This window comes from Schistocerca piceifrons, chromosome 7, assembly GCF_021461385.2.
Source record: "Schistocerca piceifrons isolate TAMUIC-IGC-003096 chromosome 7, iqSchPice1.1, whole genome shotgun sequence".
Classification (NCBI taxonomy): domain Eukaryota; kingdom Metazoa; phylum Arthropoda; class Insecta; order Orthoptera; family Acrididae; genus Schistocerca; species Schistocerca piceifrons.
In genome coordinates this window covers 94,668,158-94,687,669 of record NC_060144.1, presented here as the reverse complement: position 1 = coordinate 94,687,669, position 19,512 = coordinate 94,668,158, and the positions used below count along the sequence as shown (strand labels likewise).

Sequence of the window (19,512 nt, the reverse complement as noted above, 5' to 3'; positions counted from 1 at the left end):
AAAATGGCTAAGCAGGGATGGGTAGAGGACAAATGTAAGGATGTAGAGGCTTATCTCATTGGGGGTAAGATTGATACTGCCTACAGGAAAATTAAAGAGACCTTTGGAGAAAAGAGAACCACTTGTATGAATATCAAAAGATCAGATGGAAACCCGGTTCTAAGCAAAGAAGGGAAAGCAGAAAGGTGGAAGGTGTATGTGGAGGGTCTATACAAGGGCGATGTATTTGAGGACAATATTATGGAAATGGAAAAGGATGTAGATGAAGATGAAATAGGAGATACGATACTGCGTGAAGAGTTTGACAGAGCACTGAAAGACCTGAGTCGAAACAAGGCCCCGGGAGTAGACAACATTCCATTGGAACTACTGACGGCCTTGGGAGAGCCAGTCCTGACAAAACTCTACCATCTGGTGAGCAAGACGTATGAGACAGGCGAAATACCCTCAGACTTCAAGAAGAATATAATAATTCCAATCCCAAAGAAAGCAGGTGTTGACAGATGTGAAACTTACCGAACTATCAGTTTAATAAGCCACAGCTGCAAAATACCAACGCGAATTCTTTACAAACGAATGGAAAAACTGGTAGAAGCCGACCTCGGCGAAGATCAGTTTGGATTCCGCATAAATGTTGGCACACGTGAGGCAATACTGACCCTACGACTTATCTTAGAAAATAGATTAAGGAAAGGCAAACCTACATTACTAGCATTTGTAGACTTAGTGAAAGCTTTTGACAATGTTGACTGGAATACTCTCTTTCAAATTCTAAAGGTGGCAGGGGTAAAATACAGGGAGCAAAAGGCTATTTACAATTTGTGCAGAAACCAGGTGGCAGTTATAAGAGTCGAGGGGCATGAAAGGGAAGCAGCGGTTGGGAAGGGAGTGAGACAGGGTTGTAGCCTATCCCCGATGTTATTCAATCTGTATATTGAGCAAGCAGTAAAGGAAACAAAAGAAAAATTCGGAGTAGCTATTAAAGTCCATGGAGAAGAAATAAAAACATTGAGGTTCCCTGATGACGTTGTAATTCTGTCAGAGACAGCAAAGGACTTGGAAGAGCAGCTGAACGGAATGGACAGTGTCTTGAAAGGATGATATAAGATGAACTTCAACAAAAGCAAAACAAGGATAATGGAATGTAGTCGAATTAGGTCGGGTGATGCTGAGGGAATTAGATTAGGAAATGAGACACTTAAAGTAGTAAAGGAGTTTCGCTATTTGGGGAGCAAAATAACTGATCATGGTCGAAGTAGAGAGGATATAAAATGTAGACTGGCAATGGCAAGGAAAGCGTTTATGAAGAAGGAAAATTAGTTAACATCGAGTATAGATTTAAATGTCAGGATGTCGTTTCTGAAAGTTTTTGTATGGAGTGTAGCCATGTATGGAAGTTAATCATGGACGATAAATAGTTTGGACAAGAAGAGAATAGAAGCTTTCGAAATGTGGTGCTACAGAAGAATGCTGAAGATTAGATGGGTTGATCACATAACGAATGAGGAGGTATTGAATAGAATTGGGGAGAAGAGGAGTTTGTGGCACAACTTGACTAGAAAAAGGGACCGGTTGGTAGGACATGTTCTGAGGCATCGAGGGATCACAAATTTAGCGTTGGAGGGCAGCGTGGAGGGTAAAAGTCATAGAGGGAGACCAAGAGGTGAATACACTGAGCAGATTGAGAAGGATGTACGTTGCAGTAAGTAATGGGAGATGAAGAAGCTTGCACAGGATAGAGTAGCATGGAGAGCCTGCATCAGACCGGTCTCAGGACTGAAGACAACAACAACAACAAAAACATCATTATTAGCGATAGAGTTGTTGGGATAAACTGATCTGATGTTGGTGTGTTCGACAGACTTGCTAGGGCAATTTTTGGTAGCGAAAATGCAAACGAGCTGGAATTATTCAACCTTACACTTTACGAAATTTCCTCCCTTAAATATTTATCTGTCGCTTCTTGTAGTGGAGAAACATAAATCTCTGCAGATGCACGCGTTAACCTATATTAGGAGAATTTAGGTTGTTATTTAACAACGGGAAAATGTTCCTATCAGTGCACAAAAAAGATGAATATGCTCCTCTTTGAAAGACTGACTCGGAAGTACTGTGCCAGATGCCTCATTCTACATTCCTCAGCACTTTTCAAAATTTTAGCGAACGTTTTGGTACTCTTTTCTAACGTGCAACTCACCCTCACTCTCAGAAGCTCCAGTAACTTAACTCGCCCACACCCACTACTCCATCGCTGTACGTGACTCATATCCATCCACTCCCACTTGCCCAGCTCAGTCACTTATTCAGCCTAACTCACTGTCATGATCTCTTTGTGTCTCTCTGTCATTCTCTCCTGTCTCATGGCCGCAGTCTCCTTCGTTCTGACGTTCTGGTACTGTCTTGTGCCATTCTCATTGTCTCCCTCTTGCTCTCTCTTACTGCTACTGTCTCATTCATTCATTCTCACTGCTGCAGTCTCTTCTCACTGTTACTGTCTGTCCCTTCTTCGTTGTTATTCTCATAGAGCCTATCTCTCATTACCACTCACTCTCACTCATTTTTCCACTTTCTTCATCTCTTTATCCTCTCCCCACTGGCACTGTCTCCTTCACTCTTTTCCCAGCACTGTTCTGCCACTGTGAACTATGTTCCGCAGCCACTGTGTCCCTCTCTTTCTCCCACACTGCCATCGTCTTCTACGATCTTTGTTTACCACGACCACTGCTTACTACCATCCAGTATTTGTTACTTCTCCATCTCTCTCCCACTGCCAGTCTTCTTCTCTCTCAGCATAACAAAGTGCGAATAAGCATGCATACCAAACTATTAGGAAAAAATTTAAAGGTGCCAAGGAAATAGAATGCGGTAGCTGGTATCCCAACTTTTCAGTCAGAATTTTTTAAACGTGAACATATTCACCTTTTTTGCGCTCCAGCAGAGGCATTTTTCCTTCTCTTCCCTGCTACACCAGAGCATGTTACTCATATGGAAAGAACTGTATGGGTCAGTTACATTTTGATAGTTTACTTATGTGAAATTGAATTTTATGTGCACAAGTATTTTGCATGTGCTTCAGTACTGCAGCATGTGGTTCCCAGAACCCTTCTGATGATGACGGAGAGGCATATTTGTCTCCGCTACGTAGTTTTATAAACTACATTTTCGCCTCACCCCAGACTTTACGTTGCATTTTACATTTACAAGTACGGTGACGTTTGCACTTCTGTATCTCAGAAACAGATAAAGATACCAATAAAATTATCGCGATTTTTTGAGATCGGGATCTTAGGAAGCCACTGTAAAAATTTTAACCATTTTCTGTGCGTAACCGTCTTCGAATCCGCGACTCCGTTTCGTTTCGAAAAAATGGTAAGAAAACCTCTTTGTGTGTTTTAATGGTGCCTACATAAGCCCCTTAAGGCCAATCGTAGACCACAACAAATGCAAAAGGAACCAAACGATGTTCTCCATTTGCCTCAGCAGGAGTAAGCGTGTAACAGTCATATTTTGACCCGATATGTAGGATAGTGACACTAAGACTGTCCTTCTGTCACATCCGTACCGATTTATCGTGATGTTTTTGTCGCTGGGAATCTACGAAGAGATACCCTGTTCGCCTTCGATACGGTTCTTTCCCTTTAAGCAGTGAAGCTGCATTTAAGAGAAGTAGAATCTGTGAGGAAAGAAAGAAATTTTGAAGGAATTGGCTGTGACCTGTAATAAGCGACCAACAACGGCATTCGCCCGAATTGAAAACGCGAAACCAAAGAAACCCATTTCAAGGTAGCCGGGGGATATATTCGAACAACCATGTTACCTCCTGAATTCAGGCGTTGTTAGTTCAGCGCCTTTACGCATGAATCTAGACCGGTCATTACAGAATTTGGGAAAATCTGGTTGTTGTAAATTGTTTTAGCATCGAATGGATCAGAACAAAAGGAAAAATTTTGATACCGCATGTTTTTCCTTTAATTGTGTGTATCTGGTCATTTGATGGTGTACGAATGCATGCATTTAGATTAAATTTACATGGAATATCTGGCTTCGGCTATTACAACATTAGAAGACCGTAATAGATTTTGTACGAAAGAGCGGAGCAGATGCAGGCCGCAGTTAACTGGATCGAATTCAAGGAGCTCGCTGAAAAAATCTTTAAGAAACGAACGAACTGTTGGCTGTGCTGTCATTACGTACTCTTGTCAATCTGCACAAACCCCTCCCCATCGTTCCATACCGGAATTGGTTTTCGTAATTGATTACCAACTGGGTGACCAGACTGCGCGATATTTTGCCATTCGGGCTACTAACGGTAGGTTCAAATGGCTCTGAGCACTATGAGACTTAACTTCTGAGGTCATCAGTCCCCAACGACTTAGAACTACTTAAACCTAAATAACCTAAGGACATCACAAACATCCATGCCCGAGGCAGGATTCGAACCTGCGACCGTAGCGGTCGCGCGGCTCCCGACTATATAGTGCCTAGAACCGCTCGGCCACTCCGGCCGGCACTAATGGTAGAATTTTGAGAAATTATTTTTTAATGAAATGCAACCACTGATGTTTGGGCAAAATTTTTGTTTATCAACACAATTTTTGGGCAACACAGGCAAGTCCAATTGCGTTTTGATGCACTGGCCTTACCACTCCGCTACTTTGTAAAGCACTGAATTATTTCAGCTTCAGATTGCTACCAGTGTCCAGATAATGACTCCAGTGCGAACATTAAACAGCTGTAGGTAGAAAATGACGCTACTATAGTTGTGCGAGTATAATTTTAACTTATCGTAACGCTAGCGAATGAATCAAAATGCTTTTTCCTCTTCTTTCTTGTTAAAAAAACTTATCCGTAATTAGAAATTATGAAAACAGCACACAGTACAAAAACAATAAACGGTAGCAATCACATTAAATGCAATTACAGATAGGAAGTGAACTGATTAATAAAACAACAACTGAGTTCAAGTGAGGGCAACGATGCACAGTAGTTGATCTTGGCTTAGTTAGTGGTTGGTGATAACCGATAGAGCTATCAGTATATTGATAGTTTAAATCTGCTGCACACCTTGGTGACTATCGATACTACGTATCCCTTTGTTGTCGTATGGTTGAAAATCAAAATATCTTTCGATACACTACACAGCAACTAGGTTGTGTGTAACTTTATTTGGGTGATAGAATGATCTGGACAGCCCACATTCAGCCTCTTCTTTGGCGAAGTCCTTGCCTGACAAGACACTATGAGGAAGGCCATTTGCAAAGTGACTGGAACGTCGGAGAATTTTAAATATTGACAATGCTGCCACATACCCATAAGTATTTTAACGGCAGTGACAATAGCTGCATGTTTCCTTTGGATCAGTGTTGAACAAACATGACAATTTTTACTTCATGGACTGTCTGACAGCAACTGAATGAAACACAATTTTAGTGCCATACGCGTTTCGCCTTTATTTTCTGCAAGGCATCTTCAGTGGCAGGTTGCGTGGACGATTTCCTACAAACGGTCCATAAAGTAAAAATTATCAATATACCGTAATATTACACGCAACTGAGGAAGACAGGACTGCAAAAGTTGAAGATGACGTCTAACAATTTTCTATGTAGAGCGTTTACTTTTTCTTACGACATTTCTGTATCTCCCATTATATTACACTGTTGATGTAAATGTCAAATGCGATTCATATGAACGTATGGTCTCTTTTGAATTCAGCTATCCACAACTTACCTACCGCAGATGGGTTGGATATTACATTGTTGTTGTTGTGGTCTTCAGTCCTGAGACTGGAGCTCTCCATGCTACTCTATCCTGTCCAAGCTTCTTCATCTCCCAGTACTTACTGCAGCCTATATCCTTCTGAATCTGCTTAGCGTATTCATCTCTTGGTCTCCCTCTACGATTTTTACCCTCCACGCTGCCCTCCAGTACTAAATTGGTGATCCCTTGATGCCTCAGAACATGTCCTACCAACCGATCCCTTCTTCTAGTCAAGTTGTGCCGCAAACTCCTCTTCTCTCCAATTCTATTCTGTTGTGGACTGGCAAGACAGCCAATCCACAGTGACGGGTAACCGAAAGGCACGCGCTTAAACTCACGCAGGCTGGCGTGAGGTCTGAAACAGGATACGTAATGAATGCTATAAAGAAAAGTACGTAGCTGCTGGAATACTTAACTTTAATCCACAATTGGTGAACATCGGTCTTGTTACTGTACATGCTTCATTAGATACATAGCGCCTTGCTAGGTCGTAACAATTGACTCAGCTGAAGGCTATGCTAACTATCGTCTCGGCAAATGAGAGCGTAATTCTCAGTGAACCTTTCCTAGCAAAGTCGGCTGTACAACTGGGGCGAGTGCTAGTAAGTCTCTCTAGAGCTGCCGTGTGGCGGCGCTCGGTCTGCAATCACTGATAGTGGCGACACGCGGGTCAGTCGTATACTAATGGGCCGCGGCCGATTTAAAAGCTACCACCTAGCAAGTGTGGTGTCTGGCGGTGACACCAGATATTCAATACTTCCTCATTGGTTATGTGATCTACCCATCTAATCTTCAGCATTCTTCTGTAGCACCACATTTCAAAAGCTGCTATTCTCTTCTTGTCTAAACTATTTATCGTCCACGTTTCACTTCCATACATGGCTACACTCCATACAAATACTTTCAGAAACGACTTCCTAACAAATCAATACTCGATGTTAACAAATTTCTCTTCTTCAGAAACGCTTTCCTTGCCATTGCCAGTCTACATTTTATATCCTCTCTACTTCGACCAACATCAGTTATTTTGCTCCCCAAATAGCAAAACTGCTTTACTACTTTAAGTGTCTCATTTCCTAATCTAATTCCCTCAGCGTCACCCTACTTAATTCGAAACATTTACAAATTTTGCGGGAAGTTACGTGGCCAGTAGCAAAGTATTTACAGCCAGACTACACTGCAAAGGAAGTTAGCTCCTGACTCCTGCTATTCTGTAACGCGCAGTGCAACGCAAGAAGTTTAACCAAGTACAAATGTATAATTACAGAGATCTTTTCAAATCACAAAGATCTATGATGTATACATGCAAACTGAAGCGGAAAATGAAAATTTGCATCAGGTCGGGATTCGAAAACCGTTCTCCTGCTCACTAAGCAGACAATCTGACCACTGTGCCACCCTGGCACCATAGCTTTGCACATCCGCGTGGAGAGCATTGCAGAGGCTCTCAACTATATCGTTTTACAGTGGAGTTGGAGATCCTCAGCAATACTGGTCGAGTTTAGGGGGAGTACCGAGGGAGCTAAGACGTGAATGGGAATTTGGATTCTGAAGGGAGGCATGCTACTGCAGTTTGTGCAGTTGTGCAAAGCCACTGCTCCGGAGTGGGGTAGCGGTTAGTGCTCTGCCTAGTGATTAGGACACCCGGGTTCTAATCCCGGCCTTGGTGCAAATTTTCATCTGTCGCTTCAGTCTGCATATGTATATATTGCAAAAAGTTTAGCTGATATGCGTACCATTTTTACCACAAACAGAAAATATTCTGCCATCGTTTGGAAAGAAACGAGTCGGAGCCACAGATGTCCAAAGCTCGCAGCAGCGCAACTCACCCAGAGCATGCAGGACCATTGGCCCGAAGCTGCAACGCTGTTGAAGTCGATGATGCCGCCCTGGCCGTTCCACCAGCTGGTGTTGGTGCTTCCCTCGGAGTCACTGACGAACCAGTACTCCTCCAGCGCCCTCGAGTAACGCGGTTCGCAGTCAGAGTTGATGAACGGGTGAACCCACAGCGTGACACGGAACCCCATTGCGTGCAGGTCGTCTACGAGCCCTCTGACGTCAGGGAACTTGGCGGGGTCGAACGTGAGGCTGCCGTAACAAGTCTCCCACTTGTCGTCTATCTCAATCTGGCTGTTGCTGAAGCCGTGTTCGACTATCTCGCTGGCGAACTGCCTCACTGTCGTGTCGTTGATATCTCTCTTGTAACGCGCCCACGTCGACCATATGGGATGCGTGGTCATGCGCTCGTCTGGAATGCCTAGGGGTTTGTCGAAGTGTTCTGCGATGGCCTCTTCGTGCGCTACCCTTGCATTTTCGTAGTAGCAGACTGTGAACTCCAGAACAGTCTCTGACCGATTAACTGGGTAAGGTGGCTTGTTCTCCGCAAAGAAACATAGTTGATCCTCCGACGTGTTTGTATTCTGTTCTATGAAAAGAGGCACATATGGAGGAATGTAAAGGTACCGGCCACCGGAGAAGAGCCAGTAACGTTCGGCCACGCCGACGTTGTCTTGCTCTTTGCTGACGTACGAGTAATCGCTGTACACGTTGTCCTCTATTAGCCAGGTCTGATTGTACTGCTCGGGTCCTCCATAGATATGGCTGCCCGAATGGTCGACACAGCTCCGAATAATGATTCCACTGCCCCCCACTCCCGTCTTTGATGTGGCACAAATGAGGGCTCGACCTTGACGATGTGTGGTGATTGTTGGCTCGGGGAATGGTAGACAGTTATCATCAGACTCAGGGTCAGAGCACAGTTTGCGAGAGCCCGTGGTGTCTTCAACTGAGACATAGCCGACTTCAACATCCTCGCCATCTGAAAAAATTAACGCAGCTATTATTCGAGTCATTGAATGTTGAACTCTTCTTATGAGCAAAAATGATGCACTTGATGATGACTTACAGTAGCGAAAACAATATGCTGGTATCTGGTTACTTTTAATTGCACTGGTACACTTAAGGGGTTTTTATAACACAGTTTCGGTACTAGATTCATCTGAACACGAGAAAATTGCGCAATTTGTAGTGCAAAACGGCTCCCAGAATAGACTGAGGATAAGCGTATGAAATGGATTATTGTTTTCAGTTAGTTTTCTATAGCTAACACATTGTGACATTCCAAATAGTATTCCTGAAATCTGTTGTGGCAGCCATATATGGTTTGTATGCTAATTCGCTGCTTCCTGGACTCGGGTAGGTGCGCCGGCCCCGTATCGAATCCACCCGGCGGCTTAACGACGGAGGCCGGTGTGCTGGCCAGCCTGGATGTAGTTTTTAGGCGCTTTTCCACATCCCACCGGGCTGGTCCCCACGTCCCGCCTCAGTTACACGGCTCGCAGACATCTGCACACATTCGCACTATTCCATGGATTCCACTAGACACAGACAGTTGGGGTACACTAATTCCGTCCCGGGGGTACGGGGTGGTGGCAGGAAGGGCATCGGGCCACCCCTTCAGTTAACTTTGCCAAATACGATTAACCTTGCCGACCCTGCGTCACTGCAGGAAAAATGCGCAAGCAAAAGAAAGAAAGCAATATATAATTTTTAGTACTGAAGAGCAAGTACCGTGAGCTACAGTGGAATCTTACATTAGAAATAATGGGGCAGTAAAATCCGTAACACAATAAGTGCTCCATGAAAATATTTTATATAAACAATGAAAGGGCCTGTGATATGTAAACGAAACTGAAAACTACGTATTTTTCAAGACATTGCATCATCACTGGTGTCCCTCTGTATTGGAAATAAATTAGTTTAACGATGTCTGAACTGCTTGCACCGGCTCGGGAATATATAAAGTACTAGTGTGAAACGCTGAGTTACAATTCGCAAGTCGCTTAAACAACAAGAATCATAGTTGGCAGGTAGAGTCGCTTGAACAATAAGAATCATAGTTGGCTGGAAGAACCGACCATAATACTGATCTTGAATGTCCATGTATGGTGTGTACTATCGTCTCAAGGAATCAACTTAAGTTTTACATTTTTATAAATGCTGTATTTCGATGTCGAGGTGCTATACCGTGTTCTTCAACTCAGCTTTACAACTGCTAACTGCGATAAAAGAACACTGACGTTTCTGATATTGTATTTCACTTACAGTTGATCTCACGGGTTAGCTTATTCGAATATTCAGCATCACAGTGCAGCAACTAGTAATGTATGACTGTTATAACTGTAATTGTTTGCGAATGACGATGGATTCATCCATCGTGAGTTTCTAAACACAGCAACTTGAACCTATCATGACTGAGAATAATGAACAAAAATCAGTACGTTTAACAATAGTGACGAATTTATAAGGCACCAGGAGCCATGTCCTGGGGTTTGTGTCGCGATTATACCACTTGATCTGTCTAGCCTAGTAATACGCTAATGTTATCTTTTGAGTTATAGTTTCACTGAGATAATGAGTAGCGGCGTGTAGCAGCACGTCGAATACTATTTGAGGTGGTTAAATTCGCGTGAGTAAGCGTCTAATATATTACTGCAACTCAGCGAGAAAGGGTAGAATATGAGTTTATTTAATAATAATTTTGTTTACTTGGTTTAAATTTTATTTCGTGTTCCACTACACTGTGACACAGTTTGCCGATCTCCAACTAGCGAATGTAATTGGTGTCCGTGGTAAGGCCCCTTGCTCTTGTAATTGGCGTCTGTGGTAAGGGCTGACTCACATTATAGGGTAACTCAGTCCAGACCCGAGTGACTTAGTATCTAAACGTGTTTGGCGAAATTAGAGTACTCGATCTAATAAAAAGGTATCAGACATTCGGGTACCTTCCTCCAAGTCAAATTGCTTATCAGTGTTGCACCACTGGACGGGCTGCAAAACAGTCTATTCTGTAGGGTCCTCCCTGTTTTTGAGGTGCTGTAATGTACTGGAGTCAGGATAAGACAGTCAAATCTGTCACAGCTTATGCTGGAAAGGCGTGCTTGCAGAATCTGAATTAGCCTAAGGAGTTGAGTAATCTACTCGAAAGAAATGCGTTATGGTTATTAAAGTGCATTTAGTGCAAAACATAATAACAAATCTGAGATTTTATAGTTATACCTTCCTAGCAATATTTAAGAGCGGAATGGATATCAGCTTTTACCTTCTTATCAAACAGTGGAGCATGTTTTTGAATTTTAGTGTCTGTAATTATTCTTTAGTGTTTCCAGACAAACATATCACTACTCTTTGCCTACCATACCCACAGCTAGATTCCCGTACACTCTATTGTTTCTTCAGATACCGATGAACGCTGTGATGCCGGGCTAGGCACTCACCCTTTGTCGTGGTGATTACGAGGCGGTTGCTGCTCTCATCGAGTCGCGTCTGGAGGTCAGTGGCTGCTGACGTCACCAACAGCACCAGCAGCAACGCTGCAACCTCGGTCACTGAAACGCGGCCAGGGCAGAATGAGGTCTCTTACCATAATACATCCCGTTACTCAGTACACAATAATTACTCGCACGTAGTATACAATTGTTCTCTAATTAATTACCATTATACATAACTTCTATGTGCACAGTTCTTTTAGATCGGAGCTTGACACCCCTTATTGAATCTAGTTATACACTCCGCTTAAATTCTGTTAAAATGAAATTTTATGTTATATACTCATTAACATAAACGAAAAAAATTACAATTAGACTAAGTTCAGTTTCTAGGCAATTAGAAATTATGTTAGAAAATGAATAGTAGTGATAAAAATATAAACAACGGCAGTAAATAAGGGATTTAAATGTTTCGAGGAGACACTTATTTGGACAGTAACTTTTGCAGCACTGGACGTAAAGGAAGAACAAGGAGAGATGGAATCAGAATAAAAATACAAATGATGTGGAGGAAAGGTGTATTTGTTGTACAGAGATAAGTCACAGTATATACACAAAGAGAAGACAGAAAGTATGGAAACTTGACAGAGTGTAAATGCAGATTTCTGTTTTTGTTGTATTTTGACACACTGAAGGCAAAAGACGACAGGCAATTGTTATTCTGATTTGCACTTGTATACCACAGCAGTTCACTAATTTACCATGAATGGTGCTTATCTGCAGCCAGTGGGTACTGACCGTTCATTATGTGAGACTACTTCAACACTCTCTGTCGTATTAAAAACAGGAAGGGGGAGGAGTGTTGTAATATCGTTGAGTTTTCTTGATTGTTAACACAAATCTACAAATAATTACTGGCAGTGTAAAGTGAAATAGTTTTCAGTTCTTATAGGGATTGTTACACTTAAAACGTTGCGTGTAACCAGTGGACTATAAGATACCAACTGAACAAAACAGCCGGCCGAAGTGGCCGTGCGGTTAAAGGCGCTGCAGTCTGGAACCGCAAGACCGCTACGGTCGCAGGTTCGAATCCTGCCTCGGGCATGGATGTTTGTGATGTCCTTCGGTTAGTTAGGTTTAACTAGTTCTAAGTTCTAGGGGACTAACGACCTCAGCAGTTGAGTCCCATAGTGCTCAGAGCCATTTGAACCATTTGAACAAAACAGATGTCTCAGATTATAGGACACGTATACTAAGATCCTATCCATACATCTGGCGTGTTCTTACAATCTGAACTTTCCTCTTCATGACACGGAACGGGCTTCTCACTTACTAGAGCCTTTCTTGTAAACTATTTTTTGTACTTATATTTTAAAGAATGCGTATACCAACAGAGGCGAAACACATTAGAAGTATAATACTCGGTATCAAAAAAAGTGAAATGGTTGTAGATGCAACGAACAATGACAATGAAACTGTCTTGAAGTGATGGTTTTCATTCTAACACTGTAGTTTTTGAAACGTAAATGCCACCAATTTAGAGTACCTAGATTTGCCTGGCTATGTATTGATGCGAATTGTATTTTGTCAGTTTCTTCTCCCCCAAGCCTTTCTCTCTGTCCATCTCCTCCTCAGCTCTATCTGTCCATCTCCCCATCTCTCTGTCAACCTCCTCCACTCCGCCGACTCTCTATCTACACCTTCATACCTGTCGCTCTGTTCGTCTGCTCCTTACCTTTCTGTCCATCTCCTGCTCCCTCTCAAACTCCGCCCCCCCCCCCTCCTTCTACTCACTCCCTCATGCTTCCTCTCTCTCTGTCCATCTCATCCTCTCCCTTTCTCAGTCCATCTCCTTCTCTGTCTCCTATTCCCTTTCTCTTCCCATTTCTTCTTCCTCATTCTCTCTATCCATGTCCCCCTCTTCCCTTTTTCTGCGGATTTCCCCGACCCCTCTTCTGTTTATCTCCACCTCCTCATATCTGTGTTCATCTCCTTCCCACCCCCCCCCTCTCCTCTGTCTGTCCATCTCTTCCTCTCCCTTCTCTCTTCTCATTACCACTGTAGAACCAACAGGTAATTGGTCGGTTGATTTGGGGGAGGGGATCAAACAGCGATTTCATCGGTCCCATCGAATTACGGAAAGATGGGGAAGGAAATTGACTGTGTCCTTTAAAAGGAACCATCACAGCATTTCCCTTACGCGATTTAGGGGAATCATCGAAAACCTAAATCAGGATGGCCAGACGCAGGTTTGAACGTTTGAACTGCTTTCCTCCCGAATGCGAGTCCAGTGTGCTAACCAGTACGCCGCATCGCTCGGTACCAATAGAAGGTTGCTGGTTCTTAGTCACATTGAAGGTCTTTCCAGATAGTAAGTAATACGTGTACCAAGTTTGGCTGAAATCGATCCAGGGATTTAGAAGGAACTTTTTAGCTGCGGATTTGCCAACAAGAGCACATGGCTCATATATTTAGCATATTGCACCTGTTTCTCTAGCAAATTTCGACCTACAGTTTCGTTTGTACGCGGATCGGTGTTAAAGACGTCGTTTCTTCTGAACTGTAAATCGTACAATGGCATAATTTTAAAATTGTATTTAGTAGTATATTAGACACTATCTTCGAATGTGTGACGGATAGCATTATCAGTAATGTGCATCGTACAATGATATAATTTTTCAGGTTTATTTAGTAATATATGTAGGCAGTGTCTGAGAAATTTGTTAGAAATAGAGATATTAGTAAAAACGTAATGAAAGGACATTCCCGCTGCAGTAGGTTTACTGGACGAAAGCGAGAATATAGTAAGCGATATACTTTTTTTCCTTTCATCATTTCGTGAGGCGTGTGAGCGAGAAAAATTTCGTACGGATTTCAAACTATGTCTAAGGTTTGTTGCAAATCACTAAGTGCTCTCATTCTCAGGTACTGCATGAATGTTGTGAGGCCGGGCGCGCGTAGCGAACAGCGCTCCTTTACGCACCCTCCCCATGCCTTTGAGAAGTCCATGGTTCTTGCGCGCTTAGTGGTTCTTTTCAGACAGTAAGAGATTGTGTACCAAGTTTGCGTGGGAGATGTGGAACATAAATACATACACCCACTTTTATAACATGTATTGGTAATTCTGCCAAGAGAAACCTGCTGATGTCAAACACAGGCCTTAATTTGAGCAAAAAAAAAAAAAAAAAAAATTATTTGAGCCGCTATTATACAAAGTAGTCTTGAAATTTAAGTAGACTGATAAGGTAAGGAACGAGAGGAAAGGAATATATGGAAAACACTGACAGGAAGAAGGGACTGGGCGATAGGACATTATAAAGACATCAGGGAATAACTTCCATGGTAACAGAGGGATCTGTAGAGGGTAAAAACTGCAGAGGAAGACAGAGACTGGAATACAACCGGCAAATAATCGAGAACATATGTTGTGCTACTCTGAGATGAAGACGTTGTCATGTGGAAAGAGTACATGGCAGGATCCATCAAATCAGAAGTCCGATGGCTCAAAAAAATGGGTACTTTATGATATATATTTAAATTATAAGTGGTTGTTAATATAATTTTATGGTAGTCTCAATACCTAATGGACACATTGTGTACACTTATGCCACAGTTTATAAGAGTATGGCTCGTCTCAGATTCACATGTTTGCCCGGCGTCCCTACTACTTTGCATGGTGCTGAAAGAGATGAACTGTGATAACATGGTATATAGCGACAACGTGTCGGGAAGTGAAGTAATCTTCTGTAGTATGTGTGAACTGATGCTTAATTCTGTGTACGTGACAACCACTCACCTTTTTCCATACTAATTATGCAGTCCACACCTGAACAGCTGCTTACTACTGGTATACTCTGCCTGCCGTGCATATATATAGGAACGCTTTATCACCGCAGCGCTTCCTTATCACTTACGACTCCTAGCCAGTGCGTCATACATTGATAGAGATAACTAATCATTCAGATCTCATGGCCAGAACTTCCGGAGCAGTTGCGCAAATTCATCTCGTAAATAGCGTGGTAGTATGTTCTTATGGAAGTACTCGAAGCATGTGGAGGATGGTAGATTTTTTGGAAGAAATCCCAGACTCCACAAACGTTACAACAAGCTCATGATCTGCAGACATAGGAACAGAATGTGGACTCCATAATCAATCTCTTACTTAGCAATATTGTTTGTTCTAGGAGTGATAGACACGGGAAGTATACTGGAGAACTTCTGTGGAGTTTTGGATGTACAGTAGAGATACTGGGAGAAGTAAATCAGCGCGGAGTATTAGTGAGTTATAGCTGATTAACTCAACAAGTAAAGACATTATTCGTGAGAGACGAAGCTCTGAATTATATCCTGCTGTTTAAGTTGTGTATCTGAGAAGCAATTATGTAACTAAAAAGTAGGTTCAGGTGTGGGATTAAAATTCAGTGTGATGGGATGTAAAACATGATTCACTGATGACATTACTATTCTCAGTGAAAGTGATGGAAAAAAGAACAACAACAAAATGGAAGAGCTATCTAAGGAGCACAGAATATCGACTGAGGAAAACGAATATTACGGAAATAAGATCTCTAGTAGATATGAGATAAGGTTAACATCAAAATTTGGAACTACGTAATAGGGAAGTGAAGGAGTTCAGCTATGTTGGTCGCAAAATAACGCGTAATGAATCAAATGCGTAAGGAAGCAGAGTAGTATGGACAAAAACGGCAATCTGCTTTAAAACAAGTTATCAAAAAATGGTTCAAATGGCTCTGAGTACTATGGGACTTAACTTCTGAGGTCATGAGACCCCTAGAACTTAGAACTACTTAAACCTAACTAACCTAAGAACATCACACACATCCATGCCCGAGGCAGGATTCGAACCTGCGACCGTAGCGGTCGCGCGGTTCCAGGCTGTAGCGCCTAGAACCGCTCGGCCACCCCGGCTGGCCAAGTTATCAAACGCAGGCCTTAATTTGGGAATAAGTTTCTGAGAATTTATGTCTGGAGCGCAGCAATAAATGGCGCTGAGTCGTGGACAATGGTAAAACCGGCGAAGTTGAGAATCGTACCGTTTGACTTATGGACACCGAAAAATGAGTTTAGGAGTGAGTAATTCGTCTGATAATAGGTCGGGGGAAGGAATAGGAGGAGAACACTGGCAATGTACAGTACGGCATAAGTTAAGATATGAGGGTATAGCTCCCATTCTAGCAGACAGAGCTACAGACGACTAAAACTTAAGGGAACTAGAGACTGGAACATGGACAACAAACATTCTAGAACAATGAGAGGAGATGTTTCCGGGAGATAAAGGGGTTGTCGTGAGAGAGTAAGTGGTGGCGGATCGCAAGAAACCAAATTAGAAGTCTAACGGAAAGAAAGAAAAATGACAAGAAAGTTAAGAAGGCGCTGGATGGAGCCATCAGGTTCGGCGCCCATGTGATCGGGTTCCTCACCGGTGCCGGAAGGCGTCAGGTTCGAAAGTCCGACCATGAAAAACTGGAGAGATGTACGTTAATTCGTATCACCTTAAGTGTCGGTTATTATCCTGTTGCATTGTTCCCTACATGGATCTGCTGTTCAAAACTCTATTGGCACTGAAGAAGAATGTAGGATAGGGTTCGAAACGTGAAGGTTTAAAGTAGAGGTAAAGGTGGATAAATGGGCCCCCACTTTGTTTTTTTTTATATAACACCTTTTATTTTTAGTATAATCATCTGAAATTAACATAAAGCATTTCTCTAGTATCTCCTGCAAATAGTTACGACATGTTTTGGCTCAACTTTTTAATAGTTAAAACAAAATTTTATTTTTCCTGATAGTCTGCATTTTGTTGCTTCAAGAATTTGTGCTGGTAATATGGGCCCCAAGGTAGTTTGAAATAAAAAGAAACAAAAATTTTAAAAACTAATTTTATTTAATTTTTGTGTATAATGAAAGAAAGATTCACTCTGAACATTGTTAATTAGTCTACTGGCGGGATGATTTTCACAGCCTACGCCTAGTCTATTCGTAATAGTCACACACATAACCATCTTTTTACACGTTACAAGTGATCCTCTTTCAGCTGCTGATAATGCACCAACTTGCCTTTTTCCCCTCAGGCCGATGACACGAGAAATTTTTCTTTGAACGACACTAAGACTTGACTCGTCTGCCGGCTGGTGTGGTCGAGCGGTTCTAGGCGCTACAGTCTGGAACCGCGCGACCGCTACGGTCGCACGTTCGAATCCTGCCTCGGGCATGGATGTGTGTGATGTCCTTAGGTTAGTTAGGTTTAAGTAGTTCTAAGTTCTAGGGGACTGATGACCTCAGCAGTTAAGTCCCATAGTGCTCAGAGCCATTTTTTGATTCGTCTACATTAAAAACTCTGTCTGCAGGATATTTGTAGAAATTGTTCAAAAATGGCTCTGAGCACTATGGGACTTAACATCTATGGTCATCAGTGCCCTAGAACTTAGAACTACTTAAACCGAACTAACCTAAGGACAGCACACAACACCCAGCCATCACGAGGCAAAGAAAATCCCTGACCCCGCCGAGAATCGAACCCGGGAACCCGGGCGTGGGAAGCGAGAACGCTACCGCACGACCACGAGATGCGGGCAAGAAATTGTCGACAGCTTGTTTATTAAACTCATTAGCACGTGAAATCGAAGTTGCGGATGGCTTCAAAATAGACAGAATATTTTTGTGCCGTGACATAAAATGGTCAAACCAAGTTCGACCAGAAACTTCGCCCTTTACAAATGGATGAGGGATTTTTTTTCTTGTGCAAAGCTGGTAGGCCATGCGCCTGACGTCATTTCTGGTAAGGCTGTAGAATTTGGATTCCATAATGAGAGGATATTTAACCAGTTCGTCCTAAAGTCCCTGTGGTAAAACCGGTGGACGGCCCAGTTTAATATTAACTATTTCTGCGACCGTTTTATCGATTCGTGAAAGCCTTTGGACCGTAGAACGAGGGACAGAGTACACTTCAACCGCTTTTTTCAACCCCATTTTTTCTCTTTAATAGCTACAATAGCATTTGACATATTTGCTTTGTCCCACGATTGCCGTTTCGATTTTTGTGGTGGTACAAGATGTCTTCGAAGCATCTGAAACATAAAGAGTAGCAATATTTGTAAATGGTCCCATAAAATCTGATTGATTTTACAGGGCCCATAATACCAGCAGCAAAAGGGGCCCATATATCCACCCTCGACATCTTGGGAAAAACGACTTTGCCTACAGTTAGTTTGGTTCGCACCCGACGTTAATTAATGTAAAACGGCATCCCAACAACAAGCCAAATACGTACCTTATCTTAGTTTTAGTAATAACATGTTAGAAATTTGAGTTTTATTCAAATAAACACTAACCTTTCAAACTTTTGATGACAGCGAAAAAATTCACAGCACAACTACTCACAAACCTTGACAGCTACTACGTCTGCACACTCTACAGTGAAGTTTGGCAACTAGTTCTAGTAGCTCATGTGCTCTCCGCTAGAATTCATGGCCTGTACTTCCAAATATGTAGGGGGCCCATAATACCATCAGGGGCCCATTTTTCCACCTTTGCCTCTACAATTTGGAGCTGAGGCTCCTTTCAATTCCTTGCCTCATTATAAATCCGTAATCATTTAGTCTAAATTTGCCCCAATATTTCTTAGGTCACATTATTGAAATTCGTGTTGATGAAATAAAAATAATGACAGCTGCTGTCATGAATATTTTGCCTTTTTTTATCCTATTATGGCCATTTTCACTGCTGTGTCACGCCAAACATCCCCAATTTTTACACATTAGATCTATTATCTCCTTTGTCCACTACACTTCTCGACATACTGCTATCTTTTACTGGCCCTTGGCTTAACTTCCTAGGATGTAGCTATTCGTATCTTACGCGTAAGGTATTCGATGAAAATTCTTTTCAAGTTACACGTGTTATCAATAATTCTATCAACTGTTACACACAGACAAAAAGAAAGAATGCGACGCATCACCAAGGAGTTATACGAATTGTCGAATGGGACGGAAATCTGTGTAAGCCGTGGTAAAATTTGTTGTTTTGAAGAGCGCGCCGCAGCGCGTAGTGTAAAGCAGTCGCCCTCAGTTTCTGGCGGTGGCGCCGCTGTGGCAATCGCAGCTTTGGTGTCTCCCTCTGGTGTGAAAGCGGAAAGGTTGTCTGTTGAAGTGCATTTAAGGGGCGCTATAAGCTCGCCAGTGACAGTTGGGCAATCCGTCAGTCTCGGCGAGTCTGGTCAGTTGGTCAGCCGGGTCAGTGTGCGGCAGTTAGTGTCTGTCCGTCGTTCGGAGTTCTAGTACGTCTGTCGTTTGGATCAAACTTTAAAGCCAGCACGAGGGGGCGAGTCTGGTCAGTTGGTCAGCCAGGTCAGTGTGGGCCAGTCAGTGTCTATCTGTCGTCCGGAGTGCTAGTATGTGTTAGGCCGCCAGTCTGCTCGAGTTTGCTCAGGCAATGGGTATTGGCGGTTGGATCGATCGGTTGGTCGGTCCCG

At 42.7% G+C, this 19,512-nt stretch overlaps 1 protein-coding gene across 1 annotated transcript in view; it reads right to left on the bottom strand.

Moving 5' to 3' along the window:
* LOC124805471 (myogenesis-regulating glycosidase-like) overlaps positions 1–14,830 on the bottom strand; it is a 35,232-nt gene extending 20,402 nt beyond the window's left edge. Inside the window, exons 1-3 of the mRNA XM_047266035.1 lie at positions 14,821–14,830; positions 11,034–11,144; positions 7,587–8,575 (exon numbers count right to left, since the gene is read on the bottom strand). Coding sequence (XP_047121991.1) covers positions 7,587–8,575; positions 11,034–11,144; positions 14,821–14,830 — 1,110 coding nt within the window. The remainder of the gene's footprint in view (positions 1–7,586; positions 8,576–11,033; positions 11,145–14,820) is intronic.
* Positions 14,831–19,512: the final 4,682 nt, after the last annotated feature.